Below are 19,023 nucleotides of genomic sequence, written 5' to 3' on the forward strand. Positions count from 1 at the left end.
CGACACCGTGAAGGAAAAATCTAGGCCTTCTCTCTGCGGGACCCGGCTCTGCAGTGGGGCGTCATCGACCAAACCCTCACCCTGAACTCAGGTCCCATCCCCCAGAAAGGTGCACAGGCCACAGGCTCCAGCATTGGCGAAGCAGCTGGGGCTTCCGAAGGTCTGGCTGCCCTGCTTCTGTCAGCCACGGGGCCTGGCGTCTCGGGCTGGTAGCCGGGAGCCCCGTGCTCACGTCCTGATGCCTGGGGTGGGGTGCCAGCTGGTGCTTCAGCCACGGGAAGGGCAACCAGACCTTAGTCAGCGGCCCCTTAGCCGGCTTTCAAAAAACAGCCCATATCTTGAAATGCCTTCTTTCAAAATGGGATGTGTGTACCCAGGGGGGGCCTTCTTAAAGAGTGTGGCAAAATAATAATTTTCAAAGCTCAAAAAAAAGAGGGTGACCCTGGCAAGAGCGCCGTGTCCCCGTCCTGTGGGCTGGCGAGAGCCAGTCTGCGGGCGGGAAGCCAACGTCTTGTGTGTCTATGTGTAGTAGAACGTGTTCTTTGTCGTCACCTGCCTTTATTTACCAAATATCTTGCTTCACAGGAAGATTCCTTTAACTTGTTGGCCTGTCAGCATCATTCTTCAGAGATTGTAACCTCAGGCGCATTGTTTTTGGTTCAGGATGGCCTGAGAATGTGTCTGTAGAACCTGGTGTGCAGTGAGGAGGTGACACCATGAAGCGGTGAACAGCTGTACTTACCACACAAAGGCCATTAGTCCCCTTGGTGGAAGCAATGATGCTTTTGGTGGTGACATTCCTTTAGCAACACCACTCCCCAACTTTGGGAGATCAGCGCGCCCTACCAGAGTCTAGAAGCGCCTCTGTCGCAACCGTCCAGTCTTAGCCCATGTGGGTAAATGCAACTCGAGTGGCCCCAGGCAGGCAGGCCCTGGTCTCACACCTGGTGCGGGAAGCCAGATACACTGCCACCTGTCATCAACACAGTGCTTAGGACAGTCACTCTGCCACCAGCAGCGAGGACTGTAATCTGAGAGTTTACAAAGGGATCAGTGGAGCTTAAAACCTTCTAATTAAACAACACTAGGACTGATGGCTGGGCCGTGGGTCTGTGGTCAAGCCCCATGCAGGTGGCTCCAGAGCTTGGCAGTGTGACCAAGAGAGCCTGCAGGGAGAGGGATGTGGCTGTGAATCGGGCTGAGAAAGTCTGCGTCTATAGCAAGAATTTGGCTTCTGCCAGCTGAGAAAAGTCAGACAGTATCATCTTATCCTGGAGTTGACATGAGGTGTGGGTGATGGTAATGAAAGGAGCAAAGGCGCTGAACTGGACCTGCTTTTGAATCGGCACTTATTGTTATTGGCCAGGTAACTAGGTGACATGGAACCACTTGAGCCTCTGATGATTCACCTGTGAAATCGGGTCTGTTTGGCTTTTGTCAAGGTTAGATTAACGTGTGTGCCACAAAGGAAGCGTGAATGGTCACCACTGCTGTCCTCTGAGCATGCGTGCGGTCCTTACTGCCATGTTGACGTAAATGCAGGTTTCAGCTCCACTCTCTCCGGCGGCGAGGCTCTGCAACCTCGCGCTGTCACCGCTCTCCTAATACTCTGTCACCACCCTGGAAGACCTGTGAACCCCACCAGTCTGTGAGCCCCCTAAATGGAGTGTTGGGGGGCTTCTTGTGGATGTGCACTGCTGGAATAAACAGAGGCTCCCTTCCCATGGGGCAGGGACCCCTGGAATAAAGCCTTTTCTCATGACCAGGGTGCCGCAGAGATGGAGCAAGTAGCCTTAAGGTGTAAGCTTGGAGGAGCTGGCGTGTAAGCCCCTGCTTTAGGTTCGTGTTTTCATTGGACAGAGTTTTAACCTGATGTCCTCTCAGGTTCATTCAAAGGAGTATTCGTGTTCATCCAAGTTTGTGGGTCCTGTGCACACGGAGTCACGGATGCCCCGCCACGGGACAAGCCCCCCTCTGCTTGGGGAAGAGACCACAAGACCCTCCCGAGGCCTGAAAATTTTTAATGTAAAATAATGCTTAAAGAATGCTTTTAGGTGAAGACAGTATTTTTTGAAAACATCAAATCGGTCCGAAATGTTTTGGCAGCAGATACCTTAGAGCCTCCTGGATTTATATTTGCTCTTTCATAGAATAAAAGCGTCAGCGCCACTACCTCCAGAGTTCTCCGAGTTCACATTATGTAAATATATGTACTAAAATATTTACTTAGGGTTTCCATAAAAAAGGTCCGAAGGAGAGAATAAGAGAGCTTCTCTGTGCTGGTTTTAGAGGTTCTGCTGGGAATTCTGAGTGAAACCTAAGCCTCTCCAATATGTTTTGGTTGGCCTCCCTCATGTTTTATCTCCCGTAATGAACTCTTTGTCAGTTTGTCAATTTTGATTAAGGACAGAAAGTTCATGTGTAGTAACAACCCAGACTGAAATTTAAATTATGGTTTCTATCATGATGTAATAATCCTCTCTCTTTTCCTTTAGTCAATATTTACCAGTTAGGCCAATATATTACAATTCTGACTTCAAAGAAGACACTTTATTTTACCTTCTCCAAGTGTTGGTTTTAGATACTTGTAATATCAAAATTGGAAGTTGAGCCGTCTGAGACTCTTGACCACATTCTCTGGGGGTTGATTTCCTCGATCATCTAGGGCAGACTTCCCTGCTCCCAGTGACCCAGCAACGCAGCTGCGGGGCCCTCAGAACGAGGCAGCTGAACTCTGAGCCACACTGTTCCTCTCAGCCTTCCAGACGGCCCCCTCCTCTGTGGGAATTAGGGCTGTTACATTATCCCATAGCAGCTAGATCTCGCCGATGGAATTAGGTTTTCCCTAATGCATCAAGGTCATAGTACTGGGTGGAAAAACCAACGAATGCCTGTAGGAGGGCACTGTCTGGGTGTGAGACAGATGAAGGGGGGGATATTAAGTTCTTTTCCTTCTCTGGCCTTTACTTTAACTTACCCCACTTTTAAACATGTTTCCGTTCTAAAAACTAAGGGGAGAATCACCCTCCCCCAGTGAAGAATGGATGGGAGTATAACAAAGAGCTACAAAATTTGTAGATAATATGTGTGGGCCTTAGCACTGGTCATCGGGTCAGCAGAAGCTGTGTCCGTCAGCTCTTTGGCGTTGACTTGGGTGTCACTCAGGACTTGTCCAGTCAGTCACAACCAAAAGCAAATTGACTGACTCATGAACTGCCAAGTCCAAGGTAGGCAAGCTCAGCTGGACCCTGGAGTTCAAGTGAAGTCATCTTTATTTCTTAGAACTAGTATTTTCTTGCCTTTTTTTTTTTTTTAGGACTTACTTATGACTGCCTTTTATACAACTTATCTTACTTTTCTCTCCTTTTTTCTCAGGATTGCTTTGCTCTTTGAGCTCTGTATCATTCCATATAAATCTTACCATTTTTTTGTTCAGTTTATTTAAAGAATATTGTTGATATTTTGATGAAGATTGTATTAAATTTATATATTGCTTTGGTGGGATAGTCATTTTGACTATACTGATTCTCTCCATCCATGAACATGGAATGTCTTTTCCCTTCCTTATGTCATGATGTCAATCCTTCAGTAACATAGGATAGTTTTTATTGTTTGAGTCTCTCACATCCTTGGTTACATTAATTCCTGGGTATTTGATTCTTTTTGAAGTGATTGTAAATGCAATTATTTTCTTAATTTCTTTTCTTCTCATTTATTATCTTCTATAATGGCATGACTGTGTGGCAGAGATGTCTTCTGGCAGCTCCAGACTTGCAAGAGTCTTCCTTACTGCCCGGCATTCCAGGAAACAGACCTTCTTTCCTGAAGTCCACTTCAATCTCTGTAGCAGAGTCAGACCCCCTGCCTTGGAGTCAGTACTCAGAACAAGTCTCGGGCGACAGCATTGCTGCGTCTCAGATTGACCCAGCTCTACTTTGCTGTGCTCCTGTCTGCCCGAGCTGCTCTCTTCCAAATCGACACTTTTCCCGTGTGTGTTCCTCCCATTTTGTGAATCTTCGTGTGTGTAAGATCACATATGCCGTATTTCATGGGTTCCACCAGCCTGAGTCCTCTGCTCTTCTCTGGCAGAACTGCTGGGGAAGGCAGGGCCTGCTCCTCTAGGAAGGGCAGGGGCAGTGCTGAGGGGGGCTAGGTCTTTTGGCAGAAGGAAAAAGGCAACAGGCAAACAAGTCAGTTGTTACTTCACTCACTCAGCAATGCTTAGTGAGTGCCTACCACGTGCCAGGCCTTCTTCTAGGCACTGGCTGGCCTCGGTGAACTTCACACAAAGGCTGTGCCTTGCTGGCGCCTACACTGTAGGGAAAGGCAGGCAGTAAAAGTGAAGCCGCTAAAATACAAAGCGCATCTGGCGGAGGTGCGTGCGCTGAAGACACCAGGGCGAGCATCTTCGGATGTGGCTGCTTTAACAGGACAGGTGGAGGGAACGGGGCAGAAGCTCTTGCTCTGGGTTTCTCTTTCTGTTGACCCACATAAGGGAAGAAGGAGTTTGATAGGCTGATCCTGTTAAGATTCTCCCAAGCGTGAGAAAAAGCACAAGCCAAGTAGGCATCTGCATGGGATGAGGCAAATGCATCCTGGGAGAGGAACACAGTTCCCCTGGCAGCCACACACAGAGCTGTCCTCTGGATGGAGGGGAGGGCACAGGCTGGCCTGGTGGGGGGTGAGGCCAGGCGAGGAGGTGATAACAGGCCAAAGAATGACCGCACCAGATCGTGGGTGGGGAGACCCCTGGCAGCAGTGGAGGCTGGTGGGAGGGGCCGAGTGGGGGTGGGGAGCCAGCTGTGGGGCCAGATGGGCAGGAGGCAGAATCTGCAGGACTGTGCATGAATTTGCTTCTAGTGACCTGAGAGGACTTGTCATTGTCCAAAGTGAGTCTTCTTTTGCAGTTATAGTGATGTTCACCCAAAGACAAGAAGCAGCTTGTGAAATGGTTACAGTTGTTTAGAAATGGTAAACATCTTGCCAAAATGACTAAAGTTCTTTGTTTGGGATAAAAATCTTATCTGTTGGTGCACAAGGAAAGTGATGGTGCCAGTCCCGGGGCTGAAACTGTGGCCTGGACTCCTGGTCAGCCAGGCGCCAGTTCTCTTAGGGAGCATCATGGGCAGGCTCGCCCAGGCCTTCCTGCTAGGCTGACTGTCCTTCTTGTGCATTCGCAGGCACCTTTGAAGTGGGGGTTCACATTGCCGATGTGAGCTACTTTGTTCCCGAGGGATCCGACTTGGATAAAGTGGCAGCTCAGAGGGCTACAAGTGTCTACTTGGTCCAGAAGGTAAAAATCAGTATCCCTTTCCTTGGGTTGAAAACCATGGTTCTACTTAGTCTTTCCTCCTTTTTTGGGTTTCTCTTTTCTTTAAAAAAAATTCACAAGACACTTGTCTTGTTACAGGGCAACCCCGATATAAAACAGGTTGCCTGCCTGTGGGTCCTCACCCATGCGCTTAAAGGGGAATCACACTGGAGGCACACACGAAAGGTTTATCTATAAGGGAAGGGGAAATGAGGACATGTACATCTCAGGGAGAAAAAACGGGAGGTAAGTTCTTAAATGTGTCCTACCCGTTCCACCAACCCGGACTCCCAAATGACCCGCCGAGACCAAACACTGCCTGGAGGCAAGAGAGACCCCCTCACATGGCTGGTTATAAACACAAACCCGAGAAAATGGCAGCGTAACTCCGCCCTTAGGTCCTTGCAGCCTCCCTTTGGGGATCATGAGATTTGTAGTTCCCAGTGTCGTGGTGGAGTGGGGGTGGCATCCACGAAGCCTGTGTGGAGTTTGCGCAGGACATCCTCTCACCCGAACAGTCTGAACATCTTTTCTCACTTCTAATGAGGTATTACAAAAAGAGAGAAAAGGTTTTCCCTGGAAAATGCTCGCCTCCCGTTACCACATGCTTCCCTGTTAGGCTTCTGTGTTCAAGAGAAACCAAGGCGAGACATGGCATTCACCTCAGGCCCGCGGACTGGCCCAGTGACGCAGTGACCAAGCGGCCAGCGTGCCAAAGAAATGAGAAAAGATGCAGCTTTCAAGCTCTGGCTCCCCAGCAGCGCTCAGCACACTCCACCCGCGCCAGCCATGGTGTTTGTAAAGCTCTGTCGCAGCAGTCGTGCTGGTCACTCCGTAACTTCTGTGACACTGTCCCACTCTGAAAGGAGAATGGAATGAAAATTTACCGTTGGCCTTTCACGACAAAGTTTGAACCCCTGTTCCAAGGGTGGAGGCTGATCTGGTCCTACCTGCCTTCTCAGGATAACCTGGAGACTCAAAAGATGCCCAAGCAGGGGAGGGGCCTGGGCTTCTCCTCCCGGTGAGTCGCACAGTCTCTGCGGACCACCTGGAACCAGTGCTCCGTGAGAGCCTGCGTCAGGCACTGCCCGAGGCCCTGGGGACTGTCGGGTATAAAAGACCACGCCTGAGCTCCTTCTGGCTCTTCTTAACTTTTTTCACTGTCTTGTGACTTCACTTCACTTCCTTGGGCTGGAGTGCAGTTTTGGGGTTACTGCTGACACTGGCCTGAACCTTCCTACTCCTGTGCCCCTCATGTGTCTTCAGGTGTTTGCTCTTTGACTACACTGAGGCAAGAGAGACACCCCTCCACCCACACAGTCCACTGTGACACTCTGGGATCTAGAAACCCTTCACCTGACAGACCAGGGGAAGCTGGCCCAGATGCCACACCTGCTCCATCCTAGGAGCTTGCACATGTCTTCACCTAGGGGAGGGTGGCAGCTGCCCAGTCTCTCTTCACCGCCTTGTCTGACTGGCAACTCCCACTGCCGGGTGCCCGTATGCCCACGCAGCTGGCAGGAGGTAAACCCAGCTCTGAACTGTGCCTCGCAGCAGCATGCCCTGGCCAGCCACCATGCTGCTGCCCTCTTAACTCCTGGGGTGATTCACCCTACTGTCTACTCCAGGTAGACGTATAGGGTGGGTTGCCAAGCTCTCAGTGTGAGGAAAATGCCAGCATAAGGATCCTGGAGAGGCAGAAAGGCTTTCCTCTGCACCCTGACCTCTATGACCTACAGGTCTCAGCATAGGCCTTGAGACATGTCCACAGGATAGCAGTCCCCTGCCCTGACATACTGCTGACCTGTCTTCTCTATCACCCCTTCAAAACAAGGGCTTGAGAAACTCATGCTCCCATACTCTGAACCCATACTTCCCACCATGCCCCAAAATATGGGCTGGTTCTTTTTGCGGACATGTTGTCTAAACCCTGTTAGGGCAGGCTGCCAGGGGCTATGTGCTGTTTCCCCTGAAGGTAGCCTAGCCCTAGGTCCCAGGGCCCCAGAGGCCTTAGCATGATGGACCTGGCCATGGGAGAGCAGAGGAGGAAAGCCCCCTGACGTGCCGAAGGAGGTGGTGGGTCTTTAAAGAGTCGGCATCCTCCTACTTCTGTTTTTTCCCCAGCTAAAGATCTGAAAACTGTCACTTCAAGTCAGTGTGCCTCCTGAATGCTCCGTGGCACCATACCCACCACTTCCCCATCACTACCCAGGTGCTCTGTGAACACACCAGCTGCCAAGACTGTGTTGAGACACAGAGGCAGAGGCGCTGTGCCTGTTCTCCAAATGAGTAGCTGACCAGGATCCACGGCTTAGAAATCCCCAGCTGTGACAGGTCACTTTCCTTTCAGCCCTGAAGCAGGCTTTCCACAGACGGAGATGTCAGCTCTGTGGGGGACTTCTTAACCTCTCCCTCTTTCCCGCAGAGCCCTCTGCAATGACTTCAGCCAGCCATTGACTAAGGTTCCCGCCCATTCCACAGACCCAAGACCTTCTGTAGCCCAAGTCCTTCTGTAGGACTTCCAGACATACCTCTGCCAGGTCCATAAACCATAAGGTCATTTGGCCTTTGAGTGCCCCAGCCATCTGCTAGCAATAAAAGCACAAACTCTCTACTGAACAGAAAGCTCATCATACAGCAGAGTCATTGTTCATTTCACCCCTCCAGCCTGGTGCCCCCCCAGCACTCCCCAGCCTCACGCGGTGCCGGACCGCTGACAACAGCAGACGTCACGCCACCCCGAGAAGGGTCTGCAGTCCCTGGACTCCAGTTTCAGCAGAATGTTCCTTCGTGCCCAAAGAGGAGCTGGCAGGTGCAAAGCAGAAGTCCTTAGGACAATCCAGAAGTTACTAGCGTTCCTGCCGTTTACCCAGTATTACTGAATTCCTCTCGTTTCCATCCCGTCCACCCCAATAACTAAGCTCTTGAAAGGAAAAGGACAAAAATGAATTCAAAATGCTTCTTAGACCTAAATGTAAAACACAAAACTATAAAAATCCTAGAAGATAGTACAAAGAAAATCTAGATGACCTTGGTTTAGTGATGACTTTTTAGATACACTGCCAGTGACTTTCTATGAAAGGGAAAATTGCTAAGCTCTGGACTTCATTAAAGTTCCAATTTCTGCCTGCAAAACACACTGTCAAGAGAATGAAAAGACAAGCCATGGATGGGGAGAAAATATGTGTAAGAGACATATCTGATAAAGAGCTGTCATCCGAAATATACAAAGAGCTCTTAAAAGTCAACAATAAAAATGTGGGGAACTCAATTAAGAATAGGTCCAGGCCAAGTTGGATTCATTCCAGGGGCACAAGGATGGTTTAACATCCGAAAATCAATCAACGTTATCCAACACATCAACAAAAAGAAATATAAAAACCATATGATAATATCAATAGATGCTGAGAAAGCTTTCGACAAAGTGCAACACCCATTCATGATAAAAGCCCTTGAAGTTCTTGGGATACAAGGAACATACCTCAACATCATAAAGGCCATCTATGACAAGCCAACAGCCAGTATCATTCTCAATGGTGAAAAGCTGAAAGCAATTCCATTAAGATCTGGAACAAGACAAGGATGTCCACTCTCACCATTGCTTTTCAATATAATACTGGAAGTCCTAGCCAGGGCAATAAGACAAGAGAAAGACATCCAAGGAATCCAAATAGGAAAAGAAGAAGTCAAACTATCACTATTTGCAGACGATATGATATTATACATAGAGAACCCCAAAAACTCCACAGAAAAGCTAATTCAACTCATCAATCAGTTCAGTAAAGTGGCAGGATACAAAATCAACACGCAAAAGTCAGTAGCCTTCCTATACACAAACAATAAATCTGAAGAAGAAGAAATCAAAAAGACCATCCCTTTTGTTATTGAAACAAAAAAAATCAAATATTTGGGAATAAATCTAACAAAAGAGGTAAAGGACCTATACAAAGAAAACTATAAAACACTGTTAAAAGAAATAGAAGAAGACACAAAGAAATGGAGAGACATCCCCTGCTCATGGATTGGAAGAATAAACATTATTAAAATGGCCATCCTTCCAAAAGCAATATACAGATTCAATGCTATTCCAATCAAAATTTCAATGTCATTCTTCAAAGAAATAGAACAATTATTGATGAAATTCATATGGAATCACAAAAAACCCCGAATAGCCAAAGCTCTCCTGAAAAAAAAAGAAGGGAATGGAGGCATCAGACTCCCAGACTTCAAACTATACTACAAAGCCATAATCATCAAAACTGCATGGTATTGGAACAAGAACAGACATACAGACCAATGGAATCGAATAGAAAATCCAGAAATAAACCCACAGATTTATGGTCAACTAATCTTTGACAAAGGAGCAAAGACTATGCATTGGAGCAAAGAAAGTTTGTTCAATAAATGGTGCTGGGAAAACTGGGTCGCTACATGCAAAAGAATGAAGCTTGACCACCACCTCACACCATACACAAAAATCAACTCAAAATGGATTAAAGAACTAGACATAAGACCTGAAACCATAAAATATATAGAAGGAAATATAGGCAAAACACTACGTGATTTGCACATCAAAGACATCTTTACAGACACATCACCCAAAGCAGTGATAGTGAAGGCAAAGATAAACAGCTGGGACTATATCAAATTAAAGAGCTTTTGCACAGCAAAAGAGACAATAACAAAAACAAAGAGAAACCCCACCAACTGGGAGAACATTTTTGCACCCAACACTAATGATAAAGGACTGATCACAAAAATCTGCAAAGAGCTGATGAGACTCAACAACAACAAAGAAAATAATCCAGTCAAAAAATGGGCAGAAGAGCTTAAAAGAAACTTCTCTGAAGAGGAAATGCAAATGGCCAACAGGCATATGAAAAAATGTTCAACATCACTTGTCATCAGGGAAATGCAAATCAAAACTACCATGAGATACCATCTTACACCAGTGAGAATGGCACATATTAAAAAAACTAGCAACAACAAATGTTGGCGAGGGTGTGGAGAAAAAGGAACTCTTCTGCACTGTTGGTGGGAGTGCAAACTGGTCCAACCACTGTGGAAAGCTGTGTGGAGATTTCTGGACCTACTAAACATAGAGCTTCCATATGACCCAGCAATTCCACTCCTAGGTATGTACCCAAAGGACACAGAAACATCAATTCCAAAGAACACCTGCACCCCTATGTTTATAGCAGCACTGTTTACAATAGCTAAGCTTTGGAAACAGCCCAAATGCCCAAAAATAGATGACTGGATCAAGAAGATGTGGTACATATATACCATGGAATATTACTCAGCATTCAAAAAAGATAAACACATGCTATTTGCTGCAACATGGATGGCGCTGGAAGGGATCATGCTCAGCGAAATAAGCCAAAAAGAAAAAGAAAAATACCGGATGGTCTCACTCATAGCAGGAATCTAGAAAACTTAAATAATGGACCAGGAAAATGAATAACTATAAGAAAGTGAAAATCAAAATCAACAAAAAACTATGAACCAGAGACACTTTTAGGGGGGCGGGGGCGGGAGGGGAGGGATTGGGGTCAGAATGGGGGGCTGCAATTGTATGGGGAATATAACAATAAAATTTATAATAAAAAAAAAAAAAAAGAAAAAAAAAAAGAAAAAAAAAAAAAAAAAGAATAGGTCCAGGACCCTAACAAACACTTCACCAAAGAAGATATAATAAGCCCATGAAATAAGCTTATGAAAAGATACTCCACGTCATATGTCATTAAGGAGATAACTGTTAAAATGACAATGGGCGCCAGTACACACCCCTCGGAATGACCAAAATCCACGACACTGACCACGGCAAATGCCGGTGAGGATGTGGACAACAGGAGGAACTCATTAATTGCGGAGGAGAATGAGAACTGGTGTGGCCACTTTGGAAAACATTTTGGCTGTTCCTTATACAACTCGGAGTATTCTGTGGTTCAAGCCAGCAATCGTGCTTCTTGGTGTTTACCCAAAGGAGGTGAACACTTGTGTTCACACAAAAACCTGCTCATAGATGTTTTTAGCAACTTTATTCATATTTGCCAAAACTTGGAGGCAACCGTCATGTCCTTCAGCAGGTGCTGGATAAACCGTGCGCGCCTGAATAAAGGGGATGTTCTTTGGCACAAAGAAGTAAGCTCTCAAGCCCTGGGAAGACGTGGAGGAAACTTAAATGCAAGGTACTAAGTGAAAGAAGCCAGTCTTTAAAAGCTACATACTATGTATGATTCCAAGTATGTGACATTCTAGAAAAAGCAAAACTGGAGAGTGTAAAAAAAAACGACAGATCAGTGGTCGCCAGGGGAGGTAGGGAGGGATGACTGGGTAGGGCACAGAGGGTTTCGGTGACACAGAAACTCCTTGGCATGATGCTGTCGGTGATGGCTGCATGTCATTGCACACGTGTGTAAGCCATAACATGTGCCACACCAGGAAACTATGTGGGATGTGACAACCAGTCATCAGTTATGACAGTTGCACCAGCAGGCGGAAATGTTGATCCATCATAGAGACTGCATGGAGCGGGGCAGGGTAGGTGGTATATGAGAAGATACCTTTTGATCTGTGAACCTAAGATTGCTCTAAAAAGATTAAATCCATTTTTAAAATAATTTAAAGGGCCAGGGGAGGAGGTGATTCTTCTAGCCTTGACTGTAACCCTAAGGAACTGGCGGTCCTGATGCTTGTGGGCCACGTTCTACTCCCCCATCCTGGTCAGCCCATCCATTGGCAGTGATGTCTTGAACTGCACAGTGGAGGTTGCCCTCCTGCTCCACAGGGATTAGCACAGACGTGCATTGTCCCAGATGGAAGCTGGAGTTGTCTGTCAAGTCACAGCAACCCTCCCTAGGAAGGTCTAGCATTCCCTCGCGTCTGTGCTCGCTGGATCCCTACAGCCTAGACCAACCCTGCACCTGGGGGGTTGGCATCTCGTTTCTTCGGGGCCTCAGCTTCGCCTGCCATTCATACTAGGAGAGCAGAACCTGAGAGTCTAGAACACACTCTGAGCCAGAAGCTGCATGGTCTTCCCAACCCAATTACAGCGAATAGTGTGACATGAGCAGGAAGGTGTGCATTATGCACAGTAGTGCCGAAAAGATCCAGAACCTGCAGGGAGGTGGCTGGCGGTGTCTTCCTCCAAGCGAGGGACATTCTGCACCAGACTTGGCTAGTGTGAGAGTGGCTGCACCCCTGTGCAGACCCCATGCAGTGAAGAAAGCGCAGCATTCTCTCCATATAGATTCAAGTGTTTGAGATTCTTCTAAGCAGGTGGCTTTCTCCTTTCCAGCTGCTGCCTTCTCCTTCTATAACCAGGAATGATGTTTCAGAATCAGAAAATGAAAAAATAAATTGGGTTAAATAACTGAGCATGTTTACTTTTCTGTTCTCTTTGGTTTTGTGATTGTTACAGTTCTAGAATTTCTCTTCAGGACCGCAGAATTGGGATTCTGCTCCTTAGCTCCGAAAGCAGGCAGCTGGGCGGAGGACGGTGCGGGACCAGGGGAGGCGGGAGCCCCTGCTTCCCGGCGCTGCCCCAGCTTGGCAGGGCGTGCTGGCCCGCGACATGGGCAGCGGCTGGGCATTCCGATTCCTTCAAACCACTGCTGTGACCTTTCCTCCTGCTCGTTTGTGTTTCCTAAAGGACTGTGTCCAGGAATTTCCCTGCTGTTTTCACTTTGCCTATGAAGGTCTTCTAAAAACGGGGTGAGCTGCCTTCACCTCCTACAGATTCTCCGTTTCTCACTTGGCAGCTTATGTCTCCCACCCTCCTCCGAGAGGGGAGGAGAGTGTGGGGTGGGGGCCCCGTTGACTTCCCATCTAGAGGGAGTGTGGTTCTGATTTCATTCGAGTCTATTGTCTACGTAGCTGATGTCAGCTGGCCCAGGAGTCAGCCGGTAGGTAAGATGTGGGACAATGACACAGATCTGAGGTCCAGGTACCAGCTTGCTGTCCCTTAAATGCAGTTCCTTTTCTTTGGAATCACTCTGTGAACAATAGGGCGTACTCAGGAGGGAAGATAAATTTCACTATTTCCTATTTAAATCCTCAATATTTGCTATTTGAAAACCGTTTTTTGACCAAAGATGGATATCAGAACATCTGTCTGCCCCAGCTTAGGGCTGCCCATCTCCAAAGGTACGACATCCACCCGTGAGTGGCTCTCCAGCTGCCTTCTTGCATAGGGAAACACAACGTAATGATGAATGTTAAGATGATTTTTAAAAATACGTGTGTTAAAGTTTTCAAAATAAAAGAAAACCTAAACAGTTGAACCCAAACCTACATTTTCTGCTCATTGGCCCAAACTCTCAGTGTGTTATTTTAGGTGTGAAACAGCTCGAGTGAAAGTTCACCCATAAATCTCTGATATTATATTGGGTCTGCTCTATAATAGAGATCAAAGATTGGGATTGGAAGCCTGTCTCAGCATGGAGGCCAAGGAGTTTAAGATGTTCCTGTCTGGCCCCAGCAGGTGTGCTGATATTTTGTTAATGTCAAACTGCATAGCAAAGAGTTGGTCAGATTCAGAATTCATGGACGTGTTGATAAGAAAACTCAACAGAGGTGTAGCCTGGCAAATGAGTGATCTCTTTCTCTTAAGTCATGTCAGCGTGGAGTGGAGAGCCAGCAGAGTGTCCTGGTCGCTAAAACCTCGAAGTCCCCAGAGAAAAAAAGAAAAACCGCATTCTCAGGCTCCAGGAAAGTGGGCCCAGAGGGCGTGGGGGAGGTTTGGGTGCCAGCCAGGCCTAGCTGCAAGGTCAGGAGAGGCGCTGGACCCCTCCTGGCCCTGGAGGACCCCCCGGTGGGTGTTGACTTCTGGCCACTGAGCTACTGTAGGCTGTGTCGCCACTCGTCCCTCTGTCCCTCCCCCAGATGACTGATTCTTCTCTTCTGTGGCCCTTTCCTTGGTCACAGGGCTGTCCTGGCTAACCCGCTGCTGAACTTGGCCAGCCTGCCCGCTGTGGCTTTAGCAGATGTTTCTGCTCTCTGAGGCTAATATAAGATTTTATAGTCTTGGTGGTACCCCCACCCAGCTGCCTTGGGCAGTGGTGTATTTACCTAAATGATCAATTTCTCTCAACTCTCCCAGGCCCTAGTCCGCAATGCTTAGAAAGTCGGTGTCCCAGCTCAGCGGTCTTTTATACATGAGCAGTTTTTAAGCCCCGTCCTGGCCCAATGTTGGTGCTGGCCCTGAAGCGGCACCCTCACGCCCCTTCCCTGCACTGCTGCCCTAAGTCTTCACACACTTTGCGTGTGTTGAGTACCAGCTGTGTGCCAGGAGCCAGGTAGATAAGGATGAGAGGTGCTGGTCTGGCCCAGGGGTGGTCAGCTGGCCAGACTCGTAAGGGACAGTGGTGCCCGGGGGTCACAGAGTGCTGCCGAGGAAGCTGGAGAGAGAAGTCGTGTCAGCCTGGGCTGGTGGTGGGAGAGGAGCTGCTCCACAGGCCAAGAAGAGCAATTGATTTTTGAACATGTTTCAGATCCTGAGTAGAAAACTAGGGAGCGGAGGTGAGTAGGAAGGGCACCGCAGGCAGATGCAGGAGAAAGCCTGGAGCAAGTGGAGTTTGGAATCCTGGGGTGTGAGCTACAGAGGGAGTCAAGAGATACATTTACAGACAGCGGCCTGGAGCAGCAGGCTCAGGATCTGGGCTTCATCTGTGGGGGGGCCAGGGTCTCCTCTGCCCAGGAGAGAGCATCCTGCCAGCGCGTGTTGCTGAAGAATAATGGGAAAAACAGCTCTCAGCACCACGCTTCTCCCGCCAGTGTAGCCCCTTGAGGCTTCGAGTAACACTACAAAACAGGCAGGGATCTTTGCTCCCAGAGCCCTAGGAGCATTCACTGAGGTGGCCGGGTCCAGACGGACCCCAAGACAACGGGAGTGGTAGGTGTCTTCATCCTGTTGACAAAATGGATGTGCTGAGCCAAGAGCACCACACTTCACCCCAAACTGCTGTCCCCTCCCAACCTGGCCATCCTTGTCACCCAACAGTTGGGCTATGCTTCCCACTGTTGCACTGGCTGTCTCTGTGGAGATGAGTCCGGGGCCTTCTGCCAGCCCCGGCACGCGCTCCCGCCACCGGCGTCCCTTGGTGGTGCAGGAGCTCGGCTTTCTGGCAGCCTCTTGGTCCCACTGAATGTGTCTGGGCCCTTCCTCATTCTCAGGACAAGCAAAAAAATCAGTTAAGGAAGGGAGAGGCGACGTGTCCTGATAGAGGTGAGGTTGCAGGTTGTCACTGGGTGGGGTCTAGTAAGAAGATGCAGAAGTCTGGAAAATAATCAGGAAATCTTTCCCAGAGTAATCTCTACTCAGGCTTCTACAGCTGGTTTAGGAGACTGTTAGAATATGTCCCAGTGGAGACTGAAGTGTCGGTACTTGCCAGCAAAGACAGAGGCACAAGAAATAGTTGAGAGAGATTTGGAGCATAAATCCCATGGGACTGGGGACCTGACTGGCTGCTGGGGTGGTGGGGAGAGGAGCGTGCAGGAATCACGAGATAATATCCAGTTGTGTTGTGTGGAGGGATGTGTGTTGCTTTTGTTGTTGTTTGCTTATTTAACTAGGTATAGGGCGTTGCCCTTATCAGAGATAGGAAATCAGCGAAGGAACAGGTGCAGGGAGGCGACTGAGCAGGGCCCTCAGCGCACGGAGTTTGGCGTGTGAGTGGACATCCGGGTTGAGGGGTCCCGCATGCAGCATGAGTTCCAAGGTGTTCCAGGGAGTGGCCGGGCTACACATGCAGGCAGGAGCTGGACTTGCAGATCAGTGGCCGAGCAAACCCAGGAGCGAAGGCCTGGCGAGAGGAGAGAGCAGGGTGCTGAGGGTGGGCACCACCCGTGACTCCGCCACTGACCCAGGAGGGGCCTCGAAGCATTAGCACAGCCTAGAGTGTGTCAGGAGCATGCCCTGGGCAGGTGGTCATTTGTGGGCCACAAAGGAAGACAAGGTTCTGGGCGAGCTGTTGTCCAAGTTTATTCTAAGGCACAGGCCTCGACATCTTTATGGCCTACGTTTTAATTTCTTATCACCTAAAATTTCTACAATGAACATGTTATTTTTTGTAATTAAAAAAATGTCATGTTGAGTTGAGAAGTGAAAGGAAGGTGAGAATGAAAATAGCCAACTATTTTAAGACGCTTCACATGAGAAGTGACGTGGGGGGGGGTCCCCGAGGGAGAGGGTGAGCCAGACTGGGGAGGGGAGTGCTGTTTGTGTTGTTGGGGAGAGACCGACCTTGATTTTACAGTTTATGGGGCTAGAGAAACAGCAGAGCAGGGAGCTGGTTGAGAAGAGCTTTGGCAGGGGTGGGACGAATCAAAATCGCAGGCCGAGGGCCGGGCTTCGGACAGCAGGATGCTGGTGAGATAGCAGGCCCAAGCCCCCCCGTGAAAATTAGGAGGAGGGGGTTTGGGGAGAAAGTGACTGAAGGAGAGGACTGGGCAGGGGCGAGTGGCAAAAGCAAGAAAAGCTGATTGTAAGCTTGAAGGTGGCGTTCGTAGAGCCAGCACAGTGAACCTGAAGGAATCATCCGAGCGGCCCATCTTGAGTTGTGACGCTAAGAGCAAGACAGAGCACACCAGGAAACCCTCCAGGGCTCACAGCAGCTGATGAGAGTCAGCAGTGTCTCACTTAGCTCCGGGGGAGAACTTGCTTCCTGCGCCAGTTCCAGTGTCTTCCCCGCATCTCCCCTGCCTGGGAGCCTCCACGTCAGATATCACAGGGACCCTCGCTCCCTGAAGTAACAGGCCTTTTGTCTGAGGAAGGGCCTTACCAGGTGGGGCTGTCTGGGTCTCAGACTGGACACCCGCTCAGCTACCCCGGCCACAATCAGGCCCAATTTATGAGCTGCCTGACTTACGTGACAAACCACAATTGGGGTTGGGACATCTTCATCTTCATTTCTCTCCCTCTCAAGACGGAGGACTAACTGCCCATTTAAGAAGTTTATTCATGTAAAGGGTCTCTTCTCTGAATTCCATCAGAATTCTACCCCAAGAGCCGGTAAAATTTTGTTAAAAGGAATGTCTTTAAAAACTTTGATATAATCATACTACCTGAAAAGTTTCCCTACTGAGCTTCTTCATGAGCACAGAGACTCTGGCGCCTGACCGCGGCATGTGGATATGGGGACGCCGTGATCTTTTAAGATGCAGGACACCAAGGAGTGGTGGTAACTGGCAACCACAGAGGGGGCATGAGATTCTAGGAGGGAGGAGACATAACAGTTGATCTTGTCGCTAAAACACTAGCAGCCTATGAAATGCGTAGGAATAGACGTTTCAATAGAAGTCTCTACTGCTCCCACCATGGGTTCCAGGAAATGTTTGCGTGATGTGATACGCAGCAAGCGCAGAGAAAAAGAGATGATTCATCTACCGGGGGGGGGGGGGGGGGGCGTCATTCATTTACAGACAAGAAGTGCCTGCTGTGTGTCAGGGACAGGATAGAGATGGAACATTCCTGGAGAGTCCAGGTCTGGTGGGTGGGAGAGGCACATAAAGGAACAATTGGGGCAAGTGGGAGAGCCAGAGAGGAGTGGCGAGCGTGGGGTGGGCGCCGTGCACACTCCCCTGAGGATCCAGATCAGCTTGTGGAGATGAACTGCATCGTAAGGGATGTGGAGATGAACTGCATCGTAAGGGATGTGGAGATGAACTGCATCGTAAGGGATGTGGAGATGAACTACATCGTAAGGGATGTGCAGAAGTCACCTAGAGAGGTGTTACAGAAAGGGGGAACTAGCCAGCGTTAGGTGAGCAGGCAGGAAGGGGGAGCGCCAGACAGAGACTGAAGGGGAAAGCTGAGTCAGGCGACCAGAGGCCCTTGTGGGCCCTGCAGTGGCCGGTGAACTGACTTATTGAGCGTCTTCTAGATTGTTTCACTAATAAGAAAACTGAAGCTCAGAGAATGTATTAGTTTGCCCGAACTGGACAGGAGGAGATGGGCCCAGGATCAGACCCCAGGGCCATCTGGCTTCAAAGCCTTTGCCCCCTTTCTTGCCCTGTGCTGCCCATGAGGCTGGACTTCGCTCTCTTGGTTAATGGTCTTTAGACATCTTAGTGGTGAATGCCTTTTTGTCAATTAAATCTTAAACCCCAAGTTCCAGTATACAAAAGCAGATCGAATTGTACTTCATTAGCATAAATTTCTCCTATATTTAAATTTTTAACACTTATGAGATCAACTAATGAAAATAGTAACTTCCTTTTTAATAAACTCCCTTATATTGGAATAATTTAAGATATCCAGGAAAGCGGCACAGATAGTACAAAAGGATCCCAGATTCACCACCCCCAAACCCCCACCCCTGTGTCTTCTTTCTGTGCCAGCATCCTGCTTTGCATTTAGTTATAATGACTTTCTTTTGACACACTTGAAAAAATGAAGTCAGGAATTATGTTAATTCTCAAATGCTCATCTTTGTGATTCAAAGTAAGATGCTGCCTTGAACATTTAGGAAAACTTACAAACTACCTGTGAACAAGGTATGAAGCCAGGGGCTGCAAGCATGTGGTTGAGCAGCCTGCACCCAGAATACTGTCTTAAGGTTATCCGGATAGTACAGCCCAGAGGGGGAGCCGAGAACGCACGCCCAACAAATTTATTCGACCGTTCCTAGTCTGCTAGGGCTGCCCGGCGTATACTATGGACTGGGTGGATTAGCAGAAATTTATTTTTTTCACAGTTCTGCAGCCTGGGA

The 19,023-nt window shown here is 48.5% G+C and overlaps 1 protein-coding gene across 1 annotated transcript in view; it reads left to right on the top strand.

The window, feature by feature from the left end:
* Positions 1–19,023, top strand: part of DIS3L2 (DIS3 like 3'-5' exoribonuclease 2) — a gene marked incomplete at both ends in the record, with an annotated part of 249,293 nt that overhangs the window by 155,260 nt on the left and 75,010 nt on the right. Inside the window, one exon of the mRNA XM_084227980.1 lies at positions 5,181–5,293. Within this exon, the coding sequence (XP_084084106.1) occupies positions 5,181–5,293 (113 nt within the window). The remainder of the gene's footprint in view (positions 1–5,180; positions 5,294–19,023) is intronic.

Source organism: Talpa europaea (assembly GCF_964194135.1).
Source record: "Talpa europaea genome assembly, chromosome: 1".
Lineage (NCBI taxonomy): Eukaryota > Metazoa > Chordata > Mammalia > Eulipotyphla > Talpidae > Talpa > Talpa europaea.